This window comes from Pleurodeles waltl, chromosome 1_1 (assembly GCF_031143425.1).
Source record: "Pleurodeles waltl isolate 20211129_DDA chromosome 1_1, aPleWal1.hap1.20221129, whole genome shotgun sequence".
Taxonomy (NCBI): Eukaryota; Metazoa; Chordata; class Amphibia; order Caudata; family Salamandridae; genus Pleurodeles; species Pleurodeles waltl.
In genome coordinates this window covers 48,816,842-48,834,750 of record NC_090436.1, presented here as the reverse complement: position 1 = coordinate 48,834,750, position 17,909 = coordinate 48,816,842, and the positions used below count along the sequence as shown (strand labels likewise).

General features: G+C 42.8%; 1 protein-coding gene across 3 annotated transcripts in view; it reads left to right on the top strand.

Moving 5' to 3' along the window:
• LOC138260881 (CMRF-35-like molecule 4) overlaps nt 1-16,752 on the top strand; it is a 225,830-nt gene extending 209,078 nt beyond the window's left edge. For all 3 annotated transcript variants that reach the window (XM_069209382.1, XM_069209473.1, XM_069209557.1), the window contains exons 6-8: nt 2,828-2,959; nt 6,150-6,269; nt 13,741-16,752. In XM_069209382.1, coding sequence (XP_069065483.1) covers nt 2,828-2,959; nt 6,150-6,269; nt 13,741-13,893 — 405 coding nt within the window. In that variant the 3' untranslated portion in view covers nt 13,894-16,752. The remainder of the gene's footprint in view (nt 1-2,827; nt 2,960-6,149; nt 6,270-13,740) is intronic.
• Nucleotides 16,753-17,909: the final 1,157 nt, after the last annotated feature.

Genomic DNA, 17,909 nt, shown 5'->3' with positions numbered 1-17,909 from the left:
TTGGATGAAGTACTTATTGTTGCCGAACACATCGAACATTCTCTTGCTTGTGTTGAGGTGCTAAAAAATGATAATTGTACTGCTAGTTCTGAGTGGGTACAGACAATTGATAGCATCACTATTAAGCGTGTGAGGAGTTTTCCTATCATAACTGATAACTGCTCATCTGTTGGCAGCAAGAAAATGGGATAAAAGAAGTGCTTTTGTTGTGGAGGTGGTGAACATCTCGCTTTTCTGTCAAGTGTCGCAGTTGTGGGAAAACTGATTCTATGGTGGTGATGATTGGAATTGTGAGTATGATGAAGTTCATTGTCGCGAGGTAGTACTCCATATTGATGGTCACAGAAACAAAGGTCCCCTTCACTGTGTATTAGTCAATGGTTATTTAGTTAATATGTTGTTTGATTCCGTGGTAAAAATTTCTCTAGTGCCAAGAAAATTCTATTTAGAAAAACTTAAAGGAAAAGTCCAGTTACTAAACCCTGATATTCAACCACTTGCTTATGGATGTCAACCGATAAAATTGTAGGATATTTGTGGGGTGACCTGGAGTATAAGGGTCATTTAACTGCAGGTAAAATCTATTTCTCAATAGTATAATTGGCTAGATATATAAAGGTGATCTTGAGATCCTATTGGATCCAAGTAGTGAACCTTGCATTATCCTGAAGGAAAATCAGGTTGTAGCCATGCCAATGTATTGTAATAGTCTGTAGAGACTTAGAATGTATAATAAGGTTTCTAAGCAACACTGGAATGTTGGTGTCAGATGGTCCCTGCTGTTGACTTGGATGAGACGTTTCTGTTGTACTGTTTTACTTGAGTAAAGAAGATTTATTTAACCTCACCATTGTTTTTTCACACTGGCCCTCCGTAATCATTTCCTGAGTGCTGAGAGCAGGTGGTAAATGTGTCTGTTGTGCTTAGAAATGTTAGGTCTACGCAGCAGTTCTCTCTTTAATGGTAGAGGTAGTTAGGCATGCTCAGAAACATTAATTCCCCCATCTGGTATCTATAAATCTAACTATACCTGACTCGTAATCAGGCGCAGAAAGTCTGGCCTGCAAAGTATCATGAATGCCAAACTCTTAGCTATCACCTACTAGGAGGAAGAACCGGGAACTGATCTCCTGCAATGGAAAATATTGTGGAAATGTGGAGGAAGAGGGAAGAGAGAATGCACACAGAAGAGAAATCAAAATGAGGGAGGTGACTATTAGTACAATACACAATGGAGTGCATTCATAAAGTGGACAGACTTTTGTCAGCGATACAAGAATATCCTCAATGGCTAGCCTCTCCAGACCTTTGGAAAACATCTGCTTGAAGAAAATACTAGTAAGGTTATATCTTATAAGTCTACTGAGAAAGCAACAAGGAATTGAGAACGTACAGCCATTAAGGCCAGGGTCAAGATAGCTGAAGAAAAGGTCACAGTAAATCTCCCCTAGTAAAAGTGGGGCAACAAATCAGAAATCAGTTAGCAAAGGTCATGTGCAAACTACATGAGCCAGTAAGCTAAAGAAACTTGTAAAGTTGTCAGGAGAAGGGTGAATAACACTATTTGACTCCACCTCCCACACCTCCAGAAGATGATTCTGGAAACTTCAGTCCCAACTTCCAAGGAGCAACTCAGAGCTTCTGGAACCTTGGATCAAGTAATGGACACTTCAAGGACCCAAAAAGGACTTCTGGAAGAAGATCTAGACGTTTGGAGAAGTTTGGAGCAACTTTGTAAAAAAGCTCCATAAGTGGACCGACCCGATGTCATGAGTCATGCCGGCTACCTTCAACCGCGACCCGGCCTGAATTTCAGGTTCGTCCCGTTGAAAGTTCCAGAGCTCCAGACTTTCAGGATTTGACCAGGGTCTCGCGGAAAAGCAATCCAACCACGTTGAATCTAAATCGGCTTGCTGGAGAGGACCGCATGACATTGAGGGAGAAAAGCTCCAGAAAGTTTTTTAAGTGCGAAGGTAAAACTTTGACCAAGCCTCCTGCTCAGTGTATCTGGGCAGGACTCCATTGTGGTTGGCCTCACCTTTTGACTTTGCCCTGGTCAAGTGTGACTAGATGTCCCCGGTTGGTGCTTTTTGTTTTTAGACACTAGAAAGGATTTCTTTACATTTAATCTTTAAAAGTTCATATCTCCAGGTCCTTACATTATATTTTTGTTGTTTTGGTGTCATTTTAAGGATCATCATATTTCTTTAAAAATTGGTGTTTATTTTTCATTGTGTGTTGTGTTTTAATTATTTACTGTTTTGTGATATGAAGAGCTTAATTTACAAGAATCTGATGCATCAGCAAAATTTCACTGCGCCAGTTATGATGGGCTTTTCCTGTAGGAACGCCTGCCTTGCATACATTATACCTGGCACTGGTATAATGTGACGCAAGACTTTGTAAACTGACGAATTGGGCCCAATGCATTAGTTTTTAAACATGGAGCAGTGTAAAGCACTGCTTGCGCCGCTGTTACGTCAAAACAATTACACAACGGTGGCGCTAAAGGTCTTATAAATGAGGCCTTAAATGCTTTACACACCTGTCTCCTAAGTTAAGCCTAACTGCTTGTGGGCCAAGCTACCAAGGGTTGAGCAAGGTTTAGTTTATTGAGAACCTGACTGGGCCTACTGGGGGATTGTGGCCAATTACTAAATGTAGGTACCTACTTGCCCTTACCAATATTCCACTTTACAACATCAAGCATAAGGAGTAAATGTATTTATGCAGCTGTAGAGGTTAATTCTTCCTGTATTGAAGCACACTGGCACACTGCACTGGGTGTATCTCTCATATAATCACATGTTGTGTTTCTTTGTTGCAGTTTCCGGAAACTATCCCTGTGTATGCTACAGTGACGAGGGATGGTGGATCTCAGAAATATGGAATTGAGAATACTGCTCTGCATGAAGATGACCTCGAAGGTGGATATGAAGAAATCCAGGTTCTGCCAAGGGTAATAATTAGTGTTCTCTGTGTACTAAGGCATTCTGCTAATACAATTTCCTTTTGTCCAAAAGCAGAAACATTCTGAGGTAGTTTTTGATTGAAAGGTGGAGTTAAAGTGCCCGAGGTAATGGCATTACTGCACATCAGTTGATAACCCCGTGGCAGTTGCCTTTTCCTGGATAACACTGTTGTTGTAAATCCTGTCCTAGAAAATGTGGCTATAATATAATAGACAATTCTTTTTTTATGCAATTTGTTTTTTTTTCTTGGTACTATTTAGGAATAAGGTTCAAAAAGGATCATTGCTGCCTAGGCTTTAGTCCTTAATTAGTTCATCATTTAATTGATTGACCCGTATCAAATTTCTGTTAAAACATTGGAGTGCATGCTTATTATGATTGTCCGAACTATAAGAGAGCATGTTACAAAAGATGCTAACAAATTGTACCCATATTTTCAATGATGCCTTGTTAGTGTCACCCTATTGGTAGGAATATTGGTGAACTTCAGGGCACTTTCACTATGCCATAAATTATGATCCTGCTCTGGGATTACATAGATGGTTTTTCTAATGTTTTCTAATGTGATTGTTTAATGGTAATTATGTTAAGAGGTTCAAAAGCTGGGAGCAGTGGTACATTTCTGTAAATTCACAAATGTGTCCCTCATCCATGTTTGGAAAGCACTTCTCACCCGGTTACATAAAACATACTTTTCACACAAGGAGTTTGCCAGCTAATTGTACAGTACTGTCCTACGTTCTACTCTCTGTCATTCATAACATGATTAAAGGGTCATTTTAGGAGATGGACAGGGCTATTTAGATTTCAGTGCTATTTCTAACATAGGTTCAAATAAAGCTTGCTTTCATTTTTGAGTAGATGCTCAGTGCAAATTCCCTATTCCACATGCACTGATCTCAGCTGAACCAGAATTACCGGTAAACAAGTAAAAGTGCCCTTTAAGTATTGAGGACTAAACCATGAACTAACCTGTGGAAAGACAACATGTGTTGAGGCTTCCCCTAATTAGGGTCTTCAAGAAAACAGAAACGGTTACATTTACCATTGGACAGGAAATGAAGGATGCTTAACCTATTAGGTACAGATGATCCTTGCATAGTGCTCACATACTTTGGGCAAGGTTAGCGTTCTAGCACTTTAGAAGAAGTCTTGAGGTAAGCACTCCAGCACTTTAGTAGAACCCTCCTGGTTAGCTCTTTAGTAGATCTAACAAGGTTACCATTTTAGCCCTTTAGCGCAAGTATTGAAGATTTAACTCACAGAGAATTATGCATAGTGATATTTTAGTTGTGTCTATAATAATGCAAGTTGTGGTTTGCTTTGTAAAGAGGTAACAGAATTAATGATGAGACAGTCTAACACGACTGAGAACTGGATTTCAGAGACACCTACAGAAGGAAATGAAATCAAGCATGTTATCCAGCTGTACTCTATACCAATTCATAGTAGCGGAGGTGGCTTGGTTCCAGAAGAGCCAGCACAGTGGAGACATTGGATTTCAGCATGAATTATGTAATATAAAGTGTCACAGAGAAAATCTGGATCCTAATCTTAGATGTAGTCAACCCAAAGTGTGCTTATGTTTGTATTGGGCACCAGCTGAATTGTTTGCAGGCCCTGGAACGGTGTGACTCCAATACATGTTGGATGTGAAAACTTGTTTCATATGTTGGTGGATTGTTGAAAGGTGGTTATTATTGGTTATAAGAGCTGGAACATATGGAAGAAGTTCGGAGAGCTACACTCACTACAGAGACAGACTAGGATGACTTATCTGCAGGGTTCTCACACATACAGTGCCAAGTAGGTGGTGGGGCTGGCTTCACTTACAGAGGTGAAATGCCCTTGAGGGCTGCCCTTGGCCACAAGCGTATAATGCCCTCAGGTTGGGGAGGCACTGATCCACTTGTCATCTTCACCATGAAAAGTTTTGTGTGAAGAGGTCCCCTTCACGTATGACGCAGGGTTTCCTCTTCAGGTTGTATTAATGCTCCCACCCACTCCTAAAGTAGAATATCACTGTGTGGATTCTTCTGCCCTTCCTTAAGTGAAGATTTGAAGACAGACTTGTTACCACTCTCACGTGGTATGTAAATGCACTTTCAGAGGTTGGAATCTTCTTAGAAGTGTAACGACCATTGATAACCTTTCACAGAGTTGAGGATTAGATGAATGTGTATTTATTTTTTACTTGTTGCTCATTTCCTCTTGTAGTTTGGGACCCAGTTACATTTAGAATGTTAAGCATCGACTTTGTAGTTTAATATACAATACCACTTCATCCTTTTGTTCTATCTAGTTCTGAGCGTGTATGTATTTATTTCAGTAACTATGTGCTCGGTGAGGACTTGTTTATTAATTGGTTGGACACCTTGATCTTTCCTAACATTTTGTACTAACATTTGAGTATTGACTGTGTTTTGCTAGGTAGTAACATTGTTAAGGATTTACAGTAGGAAGGTCCTTGAGATGTTGGGAAACATAGTCCCAAGATCTCAAGGACCATCTCAGAGTTTCTAGACCCTTGTATTTGTGTTCTGTACCACTGGAGACTCAAAGGAGGACTTCCAGAAGGAAATCCAGACATTTGGAATAGCTTTGGATAAAAGATCCACAAGGTGACAGACCGGTCGATGAGAGTCAAGCCACCGTCATCGAGCCATGGCCCGCTTGAGCTTCAGGTTCATCCTGCTAAAGCTCCGGGGACTTGTTTATTAGTTGGTTGGACATCTTGATATTTTCTCTTTTCTAACATTTGAGTATTGACTGTGTTTTGCTAGGTGGTAACATTATTAAGGATGTACTGACAAAGCTCCTCTCTAAACTAGGTGTAGAGCTCATGGTTAGAATGCAGGAATGTCAAAGTGTTTTATGAGTTGTTGGATTCCTCCACAACCGATAGTGGGAGAGTCACATGCACTAGGAAAGGAATTAATTTCCTTTGTTACATAATGGCTTATAAGAGCACATGTATGCCATCTACAGCAATACTGTGAGTGGTGATGAATGGAACTGTGGAGGCAACACTGAATGCAGTATCAATGTCTTCTGAATGAAGGTGGTTCGCAGGATGTTGACTTTTCCCATTACAGGTAATGATGCAGAGCAGCACCAAAGGGATGGGTGGTGGCTGTGGAGTTGAGTTTCTCATTATTGTTGTCACATGTGTTTCAGATTCCAGATCCAGTAACTGTCTACGCTGTTGTGCAGAAGCCTGGAGTCTCTCAGATGGATGGAGTCCAGAATAACACCAATAATGAAGACGGCTATGAGGATAGGCAGGATATGCCAAAGGTACTAACATTTATTTACTTCACCTTAGCCTTGCTGTGCATGCCATAGTGCACTTGTAACAGAAATTGCAGGAGGACAGTTCATCATAAACATTACAACATTTACTTTTGGGTTTAGCTATTACACTGACATGAGATTGCAATTTACTGAGAGCAGATTGTCTTCTGTCTTAGTTGGCTCTGATCCTTACTTCGTCACTTCCCCTCAAACCTTGTGAATCTGGGTAAATCGGGTGTCACCCTGTGCCTCAAGTGCTTTCAGTAAATATGTGAAATGTACAAATATAAAGGTGCTTTATGTAAAATATATGATTGGATGTGCCCATCTCCCTTACAATCCCTTTAAATTATCTGTAATTACCTGCAAATGTGTAATACTGTGCAAGCTAGATAGTGTTGGTGATATAGGGAGATGTGCATTATTGTTTGAGTATATTGTTGGTAATAAAGGGGGAGTTGTATTATTGTCTGAGCAGTCTGTGTTAAAGTGAGAAGTGTGTTATTGTGTGAGTATGCTTTTGTTGGAGTTAAAGGGAGGTGAAGTTTATTCTTGTATGAGCACGCTGTTGGTGGAGAATGTATCATTGTGTGAGTATGTAATTGGCATAAAGGGAACAAGTGCATTGTTGCAAGACTTTGTTGTTGTTAATGTTACATGGAGGTGAAGTGTATTATTGCCTGAGCCTCGCTGTTGTTGGTGTTAAAGAGACATGAATTTTGTTATTTCCTGATCACACTGTTGTTGGTGTTAAAGGTACATGGAGTGGAGTGGAGGGGTAGCTGTAGCTAAGCGTCCAAGGCTTTTCTAGGAGACATGCGAAGTTCATGCAATACCACTGCCGTCACACAGTACTCACACATGAAAGAAAATACTCAGTGTTACAAACTTAAGGGTACATTATTTTGGTGACACAAATGCCAAAAATACCAGAGACTATACTCTTATAGGAGGTAAGTAATACACAAATTATATACACTAGTATGCAGAAATAGCTGTAAAACAGTTAGAAAACAGTGCAAATAGTGAAAATCACAATAGTTAGAAATGGGCCTGGGGAAACACAAACCATATACTAAGAAAGTGGAATGCAAATGCCGGTTTCCCACCTAGGAAAGTGTATTGTCGAGAGGGGCGCTGGGAGTATTAGAAAACACCAAAGGTAAGTAACAGAACCCACCCCAGAGCCCAGGAAAGTAGGACTAAATAACAGTAACTTTCCTAGAACACACAAGAACATGAGAAAGAAGATAATGCAAGAACCAAATGAGACTGCAAGACACTGATGATGGATTCTTGGACCTGAAGACCTGTGGAAGAAGGGGACCAATTCCAAGAATTGCAGAAAAGTCCAGGGAGAACAGGAGCCCCTACTAACCCGGATGAAGGTGCAAAAGAAGAACCTCCAGTGAAGAACAACTGTCAGTACTGCACCCAAGAAGACGGATGCGGGTTCCTGGTTGGTGCAGATCATGTCCCACGCCGAATGGATGATTCCAGTCTGGTTTGCGATGCTGGATACCACCAACAAGCCTTGACACACGCAAAGCTCGCGGTTAGCGGAAAATGGCACTGCCCGGGACCAGGAGGGACCTGGTGAACTCTACCCAGGAGGGGGAGTCAGTGGAGTCTCTCAGCAACTCAGAGAGCCCTCAGAAATCCAGGCAGCATGCACATGAGTCCCACAGCATGTGGACAACGAAGGTGCAAAAGGAGGCCATCGTAGCACTACCACAAAGGGTCCCAAGCCGCTCGAGAACCACGCAGGAAGCTGTGTGCACAAAGAACTTCATGGAAGGATGCCAACAAGCCTCCGCAACTGCAAAACACGTGGTGCACGTGGGTGCTGTCTTGCGTGGGGAGGCAAGCTCGTACCTCCACCAAAGTTAGACAGTTGGACATTAGGACCATCAGGACCTCTTCAGTCCACTACCTGTGACGCAGGATCCATGCAGCTTGTCAGGAAAGGAGTCCCACACAACCGGTCATCGTTGCAGAGAGGTGCCTGCTGAAGCAGGGGAGTGACTCCTTTACTCCGAGAGAGATTCCTTCATTCTCCAGGCTGTCCTCTGAGAATGCACGACTGGGAAACAGTTGCAGTTGCTGGCAGGAGCTGAAGATACAATGTTGCAGAAGTCGTTTTTGCTTCGTTGTTGCAGTTTGTAGAGTTCCTGGAGGGTCCAGATGCACTTTCTTTGGTGAGAAGGTGAAGTAAAGGATGAAGAGCATTCCTACTGGAGTCTTGCAATCCGAATCCGAAGAACCACCCAAGAGGGAGACCCTAAATATCCCTGAAAGGGGGATTGGTCAGCTAAACAGATAAGCACCTGTCAGGGGAGGGCTCTGACGTCACCTACTGGCACTGGCCGCTCAGATTCTTCTAGACTGCCCTGCTAACTTGGAACCCAAGATGGCAAAACCCAGGGACCCTCTGGAGGAGCTCTGAGCACCATCCCTGGGGTGGTGATGGACAGGGGAGTGGTCACTACCCTTTCCTTTGTCCAGTTTTGCACCAGAGCAGGAACCGGTGTAGACTGGATTATGCAAGGAGGGTACCAAATGTGTCCTTCAAAGTATTTCCAGAGGCTTGGGGAGACTACCTCACCCAAGCCTGTAACACATATTTCCAAAGGGAGAGGGTGCAACACCCCTCTCCCAAAGGAAATCCTTTGCTCTGCCTTCCTGTGCTTGAGCTGCTCAAGCAACAGTAGGGCATAAGCCTGTCTAAGAGGTGGCAGCAGCTGGGGCTGCCTGGAAAACCTCAGAAGGCAGCAATGGCAATACTTGGGGTCCTCCAAGGAGCCCCCAGAGTGCATAGAATCATATAACCAATGCTTGCAACAGCACTGAGGTATGATTCCAACATGTTTCATACCAAACATGCCTATGTTTGGCATTACCATTATGTAGCTGGGCATAGGTAGTGATCTATGTCCAGTACACGCATGAAATGGCATCCCCGCACTAACGAAGTCTGGAAAAATGGCCCTGAAGGTCATGGGGGCACCTCTGCTAGAGCAGGGGTGCCCTCAAACACAGGTATTCTGCACCCTGCTGTCAGGGCTCAAGGCCTGCTATAGGGGGACTTATAAGTGACCTGGCGCAGTGCAAATGGCAGTGAAAGTGTGCATACACCTTTTCACACAGGCTGCAATGGCAGTCCTGTAGAAGCCTTTGCATGGGCTCCCTATGGATGGCAAAAGAAATGCTGCAAGCCCATAGAGATCCCATGGAACCCCAAAGCCCTGAGTACCTAAGTACCATATTCTGGGGACTTATAAGGGGGCACCAGTATGCCAATTGTGGGTGAAATACTGGATTACCAGTATGCAATAACCATAATTTAAGGGAGAGAGCATAACTACTGGGGTCCTGATTAGCAGGATCCCAGTAGACACAGTCAAACACACTGACTAACAGGCCAAAAGTGGGGTTAACCATGCTAGAAAGAGGCCACTTTCCAAGCCATCACAAGTGCCACCAGTCAGATGATGCCGGGTGCAGGTAACCTCACTTCAGTTATCCCCAGCACTGCTGTCTCCTTGTTGTTTCTTTACAGTAATGAGAACCTAGGCACATGACATTACCATACCAACACGATCAGACATAGACTACACTCTCCCACATCCCTTAATGTATTGAAGCAGCAACTCTGTTGCTCCAACTCTTCCATGTACCCAGTCTCCCATGTCTCCAAGCCTTCCCATTGTGAATAGGGAACAAGTGAGACATGGCAGCCTGCTAAATGGAAGGGGAACAATACACTCTTGTGAGCCAGGAAGAATGAAAAAGCCATCTCCACCCCCCTGAGACCAGCCACTTGTATGAAGTGGACTGCACTAATCAACGTTGGCCCTAATGCGTTCTAGGGAAGCCCTTTTTCTGCAGCACTGGAATGAGCTGCAGATATTGACATGGCTAACAGAGGAAAGGGGTGAACTCATTCTTTAGGGGAAGGAGTCGAGAGCCAGGAACCTGCCCCAGTTCTCTCATGTGCAGAAATCCCTGTACCCGGATGGTCCACAGAAGACACCAGTTCATAGAGGTACCACGTGTTCCTGTATAGAAGCTGCTTTCACTACTACATCAATTCCCAATCACAGGAAATTAAACTGTACTCTCTGCACTGACCACCTTATGTCCAGCTCTTATCACAGATGGGTAAAAGAAGAAGGATAAACATGAAGGACTGATGTACCTCTACCCATCTTCAGCACTCACTAGTTAATGTAGGAAGTCTGCACCGCCTGCTGGTTTCAGGCTAATGAAGGAGGTGAGTCTGCTACCTTACCTGTGGGGCTGTGAGATCAGCTCTCACCCTCATGGTAAGGAGACAAAGCACAGCTGAATAATCCTTTTGGTCATTAATAGTGTATCTAAAAACAAACTAAAAGATCCCCCTGCCACTAGTCAGATCTCAAGTTCAATTGATAGATACAACCAATTTGCAGAACATTTGATCATGTATGTGCTCCGCTACCATTTGGCTAGACTTGCGATATAAAAATAAATTCACATACATACACACAATATTCAAATCCATTTTGAGGGCAGAATAAGGACTATTAAGCTTTCTTTGGAAGAAACTATTCTTAATCACTTTGGGCCTGATTTGGATTCCTGTGGATGGGTTAGTCTGTCGTAACTGTGACGGATGGCCCGTCCACCGAAATATAACTGGATATCCATCATTGTTGTGATGGAGTAACCCATCTGCTGCAATCTAAATCAGGCCCTTTGTTCTTTTGCAATCTTAAGGCGTCCTCACCCATGTAAACCTCCAGGGTCAAAGGCTGATGTTCTTTAGGCTAAGTTCCATAAAGGTAATGCTTTACCAGGTAAGTCTGGAAATCCTATGGACTACTAAGCCAAGACCTTTCAAATGTAGTTGGTTTACATATGGAAGGAAATATCTATGCTTTGGTGGAGTAGGAAATCTTAACTGAGGGTGACAGTTAAACAAATGTTTGAGGTATGTGAGAAACTAGTGCTGTCCCCCACACTTTTGCTCCTATTTCTGACTACTAGATGCTGTTTTTTTACCTGTGAGGGTGCCCTGGGCGCTGCTAACCGGACCCAAGGTGCTCTGACTAAAACTGTATGTAAATTAGACACAGATGTAATTGGCATGACAACCTACCTGTAAGTCCCTAGTATGATAGGGCACGTAGGTTTAAAGGCCCAGCAGATTTAATGCCCTTACGTGTGCACTGCTTTGGTGCCTTGCACGCTGCTTTTAGAATAAATGTATATGCACATTTGATTTTGGAATTAATGGTACTTTCAAAGTCACAAACTACCTTATTTTTACATATGTCACCCCTAAGGTCTCCTCTAATTGTGTTAAGGGAAGGGTGCCTTGTAACTATAAGCAGGAACATTATAAAAGTTGTTTTATATGCCCTGGTGAGGGAAAAACTGCCAAATTCATTTTATTCTCATTGTAGTACATTAGCTCAGTAGGCTAATATGGGAATACTTTATGAAAGTATAACTATTGCTAGGAAAGAGCTAAAAATGCCCTTCCTGGACTTAAAATGAAAGTTAGAATAAATACAACAACTTGCCACTGTTGGATGTTTTATAACTAGTACAGAAAATAAGTTATAGAACAAAATCCAGCCTTCCAGCAGCTCTTCTCAGATTGGCCAGCCTCTGCCAAGCTGAGCCATGCTGCCTTTATGATGTGTGAAGTGGCCTGCATTCAGACAATGAGGCATCTTGTGGGTGGAGATCTGCAAGCTGCGAAGCAAAAGGCAGGAAGTGGGCTGGGTAGCCAAACTGGTCTATGAACTGGTTTCCAGAAGTGAAGAAGTGACTCCTTGAAGGCAACAGGTTAAAAGGCCCCACCAAGAAGAACCCCGCTGACCACCTTCAACTGGACTTTTGAGGATTCGCCAGGTGCATTTTGGGAACCATAGTCCCACCATCTCAAGGACCATCTCAGAGTTTCTAGACCCTTGGATTGATGTTGTGGACCACTGGAGACCAAAAGGAGGACTTCTGGAAGGAAATCGGGACATTTGGAGATGTTTGGAGCAGCTTTGATAAAAAGCTCCATGATGTTACAGACCCATTGGTGAGAGATAAGCCACCATCATTGAACCAGGACCCGGCCTATATTTCAGGTTCGTCCTACCGAAGCTCTGGAGATTTTCTCTGTCAATGAGACTTCCAGGAGTTGACCGGGAGCTTGTGCTGAGCCAAGCCGGCGATGTTGCCTTGAATACCGGCCTGATGACAAGCCTCGCCCAATGACAAAAGTAAAAGAAACTAAAAATGAGTAAGTCCAAATGTAAAACTTTGACAGACGCCTCCAGCTCAGTGTATGCAAATTGGGCTCCATTGTGGTCAGCCTCAAATTGTGATTTGCTCCTATCAAGCGTGACCAGATGTCCCCGATTGGAGCTATTGTTTTTTAAGTACTAGTAAGCACTTTTTTAAATGTATTCTTTCAAAATCATATCTCCAGTTCCCTACATTGACTTTTGTTGTTTTGGTGTCATTTTAAAGATAAAACTATTTTCTATTGTTATAAATTGGTGTTGGATTTTTATTGTGTGTTGTGTCATACTTTTATGATGTATTGGTGTTTTTATGTGCTGTACACACTTGTCTCCTAAGTTAAGCCTGACTGCTTGTAGCCAGATACCAGAGGTTGAGCAAGGGACTAAGGGCCAGATATAGCAAGCGTTTTGCATGGTGCAAACAGCTAATTTTGCTGTTTGCGCCATGCAAAACGCACATCGCGATGCTCATTCCCATTTTGCGAGTTGGTAACCTGGTTATCGACTCCCAAAATGGGAATGCGACTCGCAAATAGGAAGGGGTGTTCCCCTTCCTATTTGCGATTCGCATCGCGATGTAGAATTGCTTTGTGACCGCGAACGTGCGAATTCGCAGTTAGCACCCATTTCAAATTGATGCTAACCCATCCGCAAAAGGCAAGGGGTCCCCATGGGACCCCTTCCCCTTTGTGAATGGCTCTGAAAACATTTTTTCAGAGCAGGCAGTGGTCCTATGGACCTCTGCCTGCTCTGAAAAAATGAAACACAACCGTTTCATTTTTTTGTGTGTGTTGCAACTCGCCACCATCCCTGTGAGTGCTGCGAATCGCAAGGGGGTTGCAAATTGCAACCCACCTCATTAATATTAATGAGGTGGGTCTTTGCGACCCCCTTGCGATTCGCAGATGGTGTCAGGGACACCATCCTGCATCCTGCATCCGGCATTGCGACTCGCAAATTGCGAGTCGCAATGCCGGTTTTACCTACATCTGGCCCTAATTTACTGAGACCTTTTGACTGTGGCATTATTATTAGTGATGGGTACCTACCAACCCCTACTAATAATCCACCTTCCAACAGGGTATTGTGAAAAAAGGGATACGTTTATTAATGATATAGTTGTGAATCCATAATGACTTCGTTATCTTGAATGACGTCTGATCTGATTGTTCTAAACTGTGTTTCAGATCCCACATACAACTCCCATTTATGCTGTTGTGAAGAAGAAAAATAGAACTGGGAAACTAGAGAGTGATGCCATCAATACATCCAGGCAGGAGATTGACTATGAAGAAATACAGAAGTCTCCACCAATAGAACCTGTCAGAAGCTTTTATTGACTGCTGTCACACCATAAGTATAATTAGTGAAGTGTGTGCAACAGTGCATTGTTATGGAAACACTCATTTATCTATATGGTAAATTGTACTACAGTGGATTGGTTGGAATAATGTTACATTAATAGTAATGAAAATGGTAAACAAGATTGATTTGCATTGTATCTCTTAAAAATATAGACAAACTGCATCCAGTACCAAGGCATTGAACTTATGAATTTCAAGAAAGAGTGTGTGGGAACTAGTTCCACACCATTTGCAGAATGTAGAAGGGTGTGCCACTAAGTTCAGCTAGCTTGCTGAACCTGGCAGTGAGAAATATTGACTTTGACCAATCATTTTGATATGCAGGTCGATCAAATGTTCACGTCATCCATTGGTGCCTAAATCCTGACCATTGGTGTCACACAGCTTACAACCCTGACACATAGTCCCTGCATCTATATGTTCATAGCTTCATCACTTTATCTTACTGCAGGTTATGGTCTGTATTTGGGGAATTTGAAGTTCGCGAAAGACTCAAATTCACTAAGGGATATTTTTACTTAGAATTCAAACAACACTTTCAGCATGGCAAGTTTCTGTGCTGGTTTGTGTTTGTGGGAGAGAGCTGTAGAGACCCATATATGTTAATATACATCACTCTTCCTGCGCTGGTGCACTTAAGGCTACCTTACCTCGCACCAATTCAGGCACCTGTGCAACATTTAGAAAGGATGCCTGAGTTACGGGCAGGATAGTTTGTGTGCAGGATACATAACTTTCTGATCCAAAATAATCCTTAGAGGCATATTTCTGTGTCCTACAGAATGAAAGGTTTACGAGTCTTTATAAATCGGGATTTGCATCAAAATACACGACTCCACCCAAGTAATGTTTACCCTACACCAAGCAATGCAAGTCAGCACTAAGCGCTGCGTTGTATTACTTTGTATTTAATAAACCACATTAGCCCACACAAAGTGGCTTTGTGTGGCATAGTAAATGCAAAAAAATGACCCAACCCCGAAAGAAAATTATAGGTAATCTCTCTCTAAATATTTCTTGCGATCTCCTTACCAAGTGGTTTTCCTTTAGTAAAGACAAAGGACCTCATTTAGACTCTACTTCATAAATATTAGTAGGAGGAAGTGTTTTGCATATGTGATTATTGATGCAAGGATAAATATTTAAACTTGCATGAATGGAGATTGTCACCATCAGTTATCATATTACAGACAGAGTGACCTGCCCCACTCTGCAGCACAACACTCCTTTACCTGGGTGTGCTGGGTGCAGCCCAAGATGGTGCACATTATTACATTGTAGTAATGTTTTGAGTGGTGACAGGATCTGGTATCAGAACTCTGAACAGCACATTAATGAATGCAGGACATGCTGTTTGAAGCCACATGTCCAACAATCACTGCAGTCAGCGACCCAGCCTCACTTTTAAAGGGTTGCCCCTACAAGTAGGTGCAGTAAGTGACTTCACCTTCTTGCAGGATAAAACCCTCTGGAAGTCCATGAGACACCCGTACCCCACTCTCAAGGGGTGTTATTGGGGTTGTACTGACAATGCACCATCTTTTTTTTCGGACAGTCTGTATGCATGCTTATGACCTATGTGCCACTGTGCTCTATAATATAACATGGGTGCAGAGCCAAAGGACAATGGCCTCATGAAAATGAGGGCACAATAAGTTAGAACTACGTCACCATTGTTCATATTATGGAAGAAAAAAGTGTCCTGTGCCTGCAATAACCAGGACAGGTGCCTCTTATGCCGCTGTGGTTATTTTATGAACCCAATCCTAACTTTTTGGGGATTTAGAAGAGGTCCAGTGTGCTGCCTATGGTGCATACATTGACATGTAATAATTGTGTTCATGAAATGAGTTCAGGCAGCACAATTTGGAAATATGGAGACACAACAACTAGTTTGTGTTTTTGAGCTGTCGTGCCTGCAGGCAATGCACTAACTTAGAGAGATACTCTGAGTTAATGTATGCATTATATGGTATCATGATACAGTCCTAAGTATTGGAGTACTGGTGTGGAAATTACACAAAAATACAAAGAGAACAGAAAAAAACACAGATATCAGGTGCAACACAAACACAACAATGTTGATCCGGTAATTGTCTTTAATCAATTGGCAACACCACTAAAATCCTGAGACAAATTTGTCCTGAAATTTAGCACCTAACAATGTTTACCAACGTAGGTTTATGTAGGGAGCACGTGCCAATGCCAGTAGGTTGATGCAGGGAGCACGTGCCAATGCCAGGGATTGAATAGACAGTGGCATATACTCTTCCACCATAACGGAAGTCAGTCCATTTCAGGGCTGGCCTGGCGGTAGAGGGCATCGGGTGTTTTTGGGGGAGGGTGGGGCTGGCTTTGCAGCGGTGGGGGCCAGTTTTGTTACTGGCGGCCAGTTTTGCAAAGGTGCCGCAATATCCGCCTTCAGTAACAAAAGCAGCAATGCTTCACACTTGCATCCCAGGTCCACTCCCACTTCCCCCCACCGCGAGCTGCTAAAGGTTCACGATCCGTGCCTCGATCATTTCATGCTGGCCTCTATTGCAGGAATTCTCAGAGCCCTCTTCTGCTCCTGAGTGAGGTGTATTAGTCATCTTTCTCTATGTTTAAGATTCATGCCTGTGGGTGCCACAAACACTCCTTGTTGATCCACAACTCTTTAAATCATCTTCATAGTGTAGTGTGCTACCCACAGTTTATCATGACTTCTGTACTGATAAATGGGTATTACTGCATATGGGTTGAAATGCCAATGTAAATAGTGTTTTGAGATGGAGCAGTGTCTGCTGAAAGCCATAACTGGAAATAAATATTATTGCGCACTTCCATTTAATGAAAGCCACAACTTTTTTTGTTTCTTCCAGGTCTGTGTCTGTTTCTTTTATGTCCCACTTGTTCACTTCTTGCGAGCTCTGTGCTAATGTTCGTGCAGTGTAATATTTGCATTTGTAATTGATATGATTGATTCTCCAGTGAAGATGTCTCTCATTCTACTGTTAATCTCCATTTTCTAAGCACCTGCGCCTCCTGGTAGTCCCAGTGATTTACACCCAAAATATTTTGATTTTGTATGTGAATAAATCCTGGGGAGCCATTGTGCTTGTGTGCATCATTGTAGTGCCCTGGTTCCTAGGAATCCCATGGAGTCCCACTATTGACTGTCCTAGTGTGTAAGCATCATCTCTTTACATGTACATCACAAACCTTGGACACAGAGCTATCTGCTGAGGCACCAGTGAGAGCTGGCCCTGTACCACGGCCATTGCTGTTCTAGGTGTACGCTAACGGCCTCGCATGTAAGACCCAAGGGGGGGTGGAGGCAGAAAGGGTAGCAAAAGAAGCTGTGCCTGACTGGGCAGAGGAAACAAAGCTGATGTACTGGTATTATATTTATATAATTTTCTGTTAAATATTTATGTAAAGTTTTGGTAAGCCTACCCTGCTTGGAATACTCCAGGCAAGGCCGCCCCAAAAGGTGGTTGTTCTAATGAGGTGCGTGACACGTGTAATAGGGTCTGCAACCTCTAAGTGGGTTAGAGTGTACTGGTACTAACAGGTTACCTCTTAGCCATACCTGGGTAAACTTCAATCACCAAGTAAATCTATTTTTACTTTGAGAGATAACCGTAGATTCTTTCCTCTAGCTGTGAAGGACTCCTATTATATCTCCCTACATGTCCTTCCAGCACCATCATCCTTCCCGTTCTCTATGATAAAACCCTCTTGTTCAGTGTATATACATTGTAGAAAATAGTGAAATGAAAGGAAAAATGAAGAATATTGTTATTATATAGAGTTACAAAGGTGGCTTTACAGGCAATATCCTTGAACAGTCTCTTTAATGAAAAAACTTTTGCTTTTCAGAAAACACTCTATGTTTCTGGATGGTACATGTTACATTTTGTAAAGACGTATGCAGTTGATATTTAAGAGTATGTTTGCTCACACAGAAGAAGCAAGTTTCGCATTTAAAGAGGAGGATGCTTCTGTGCATT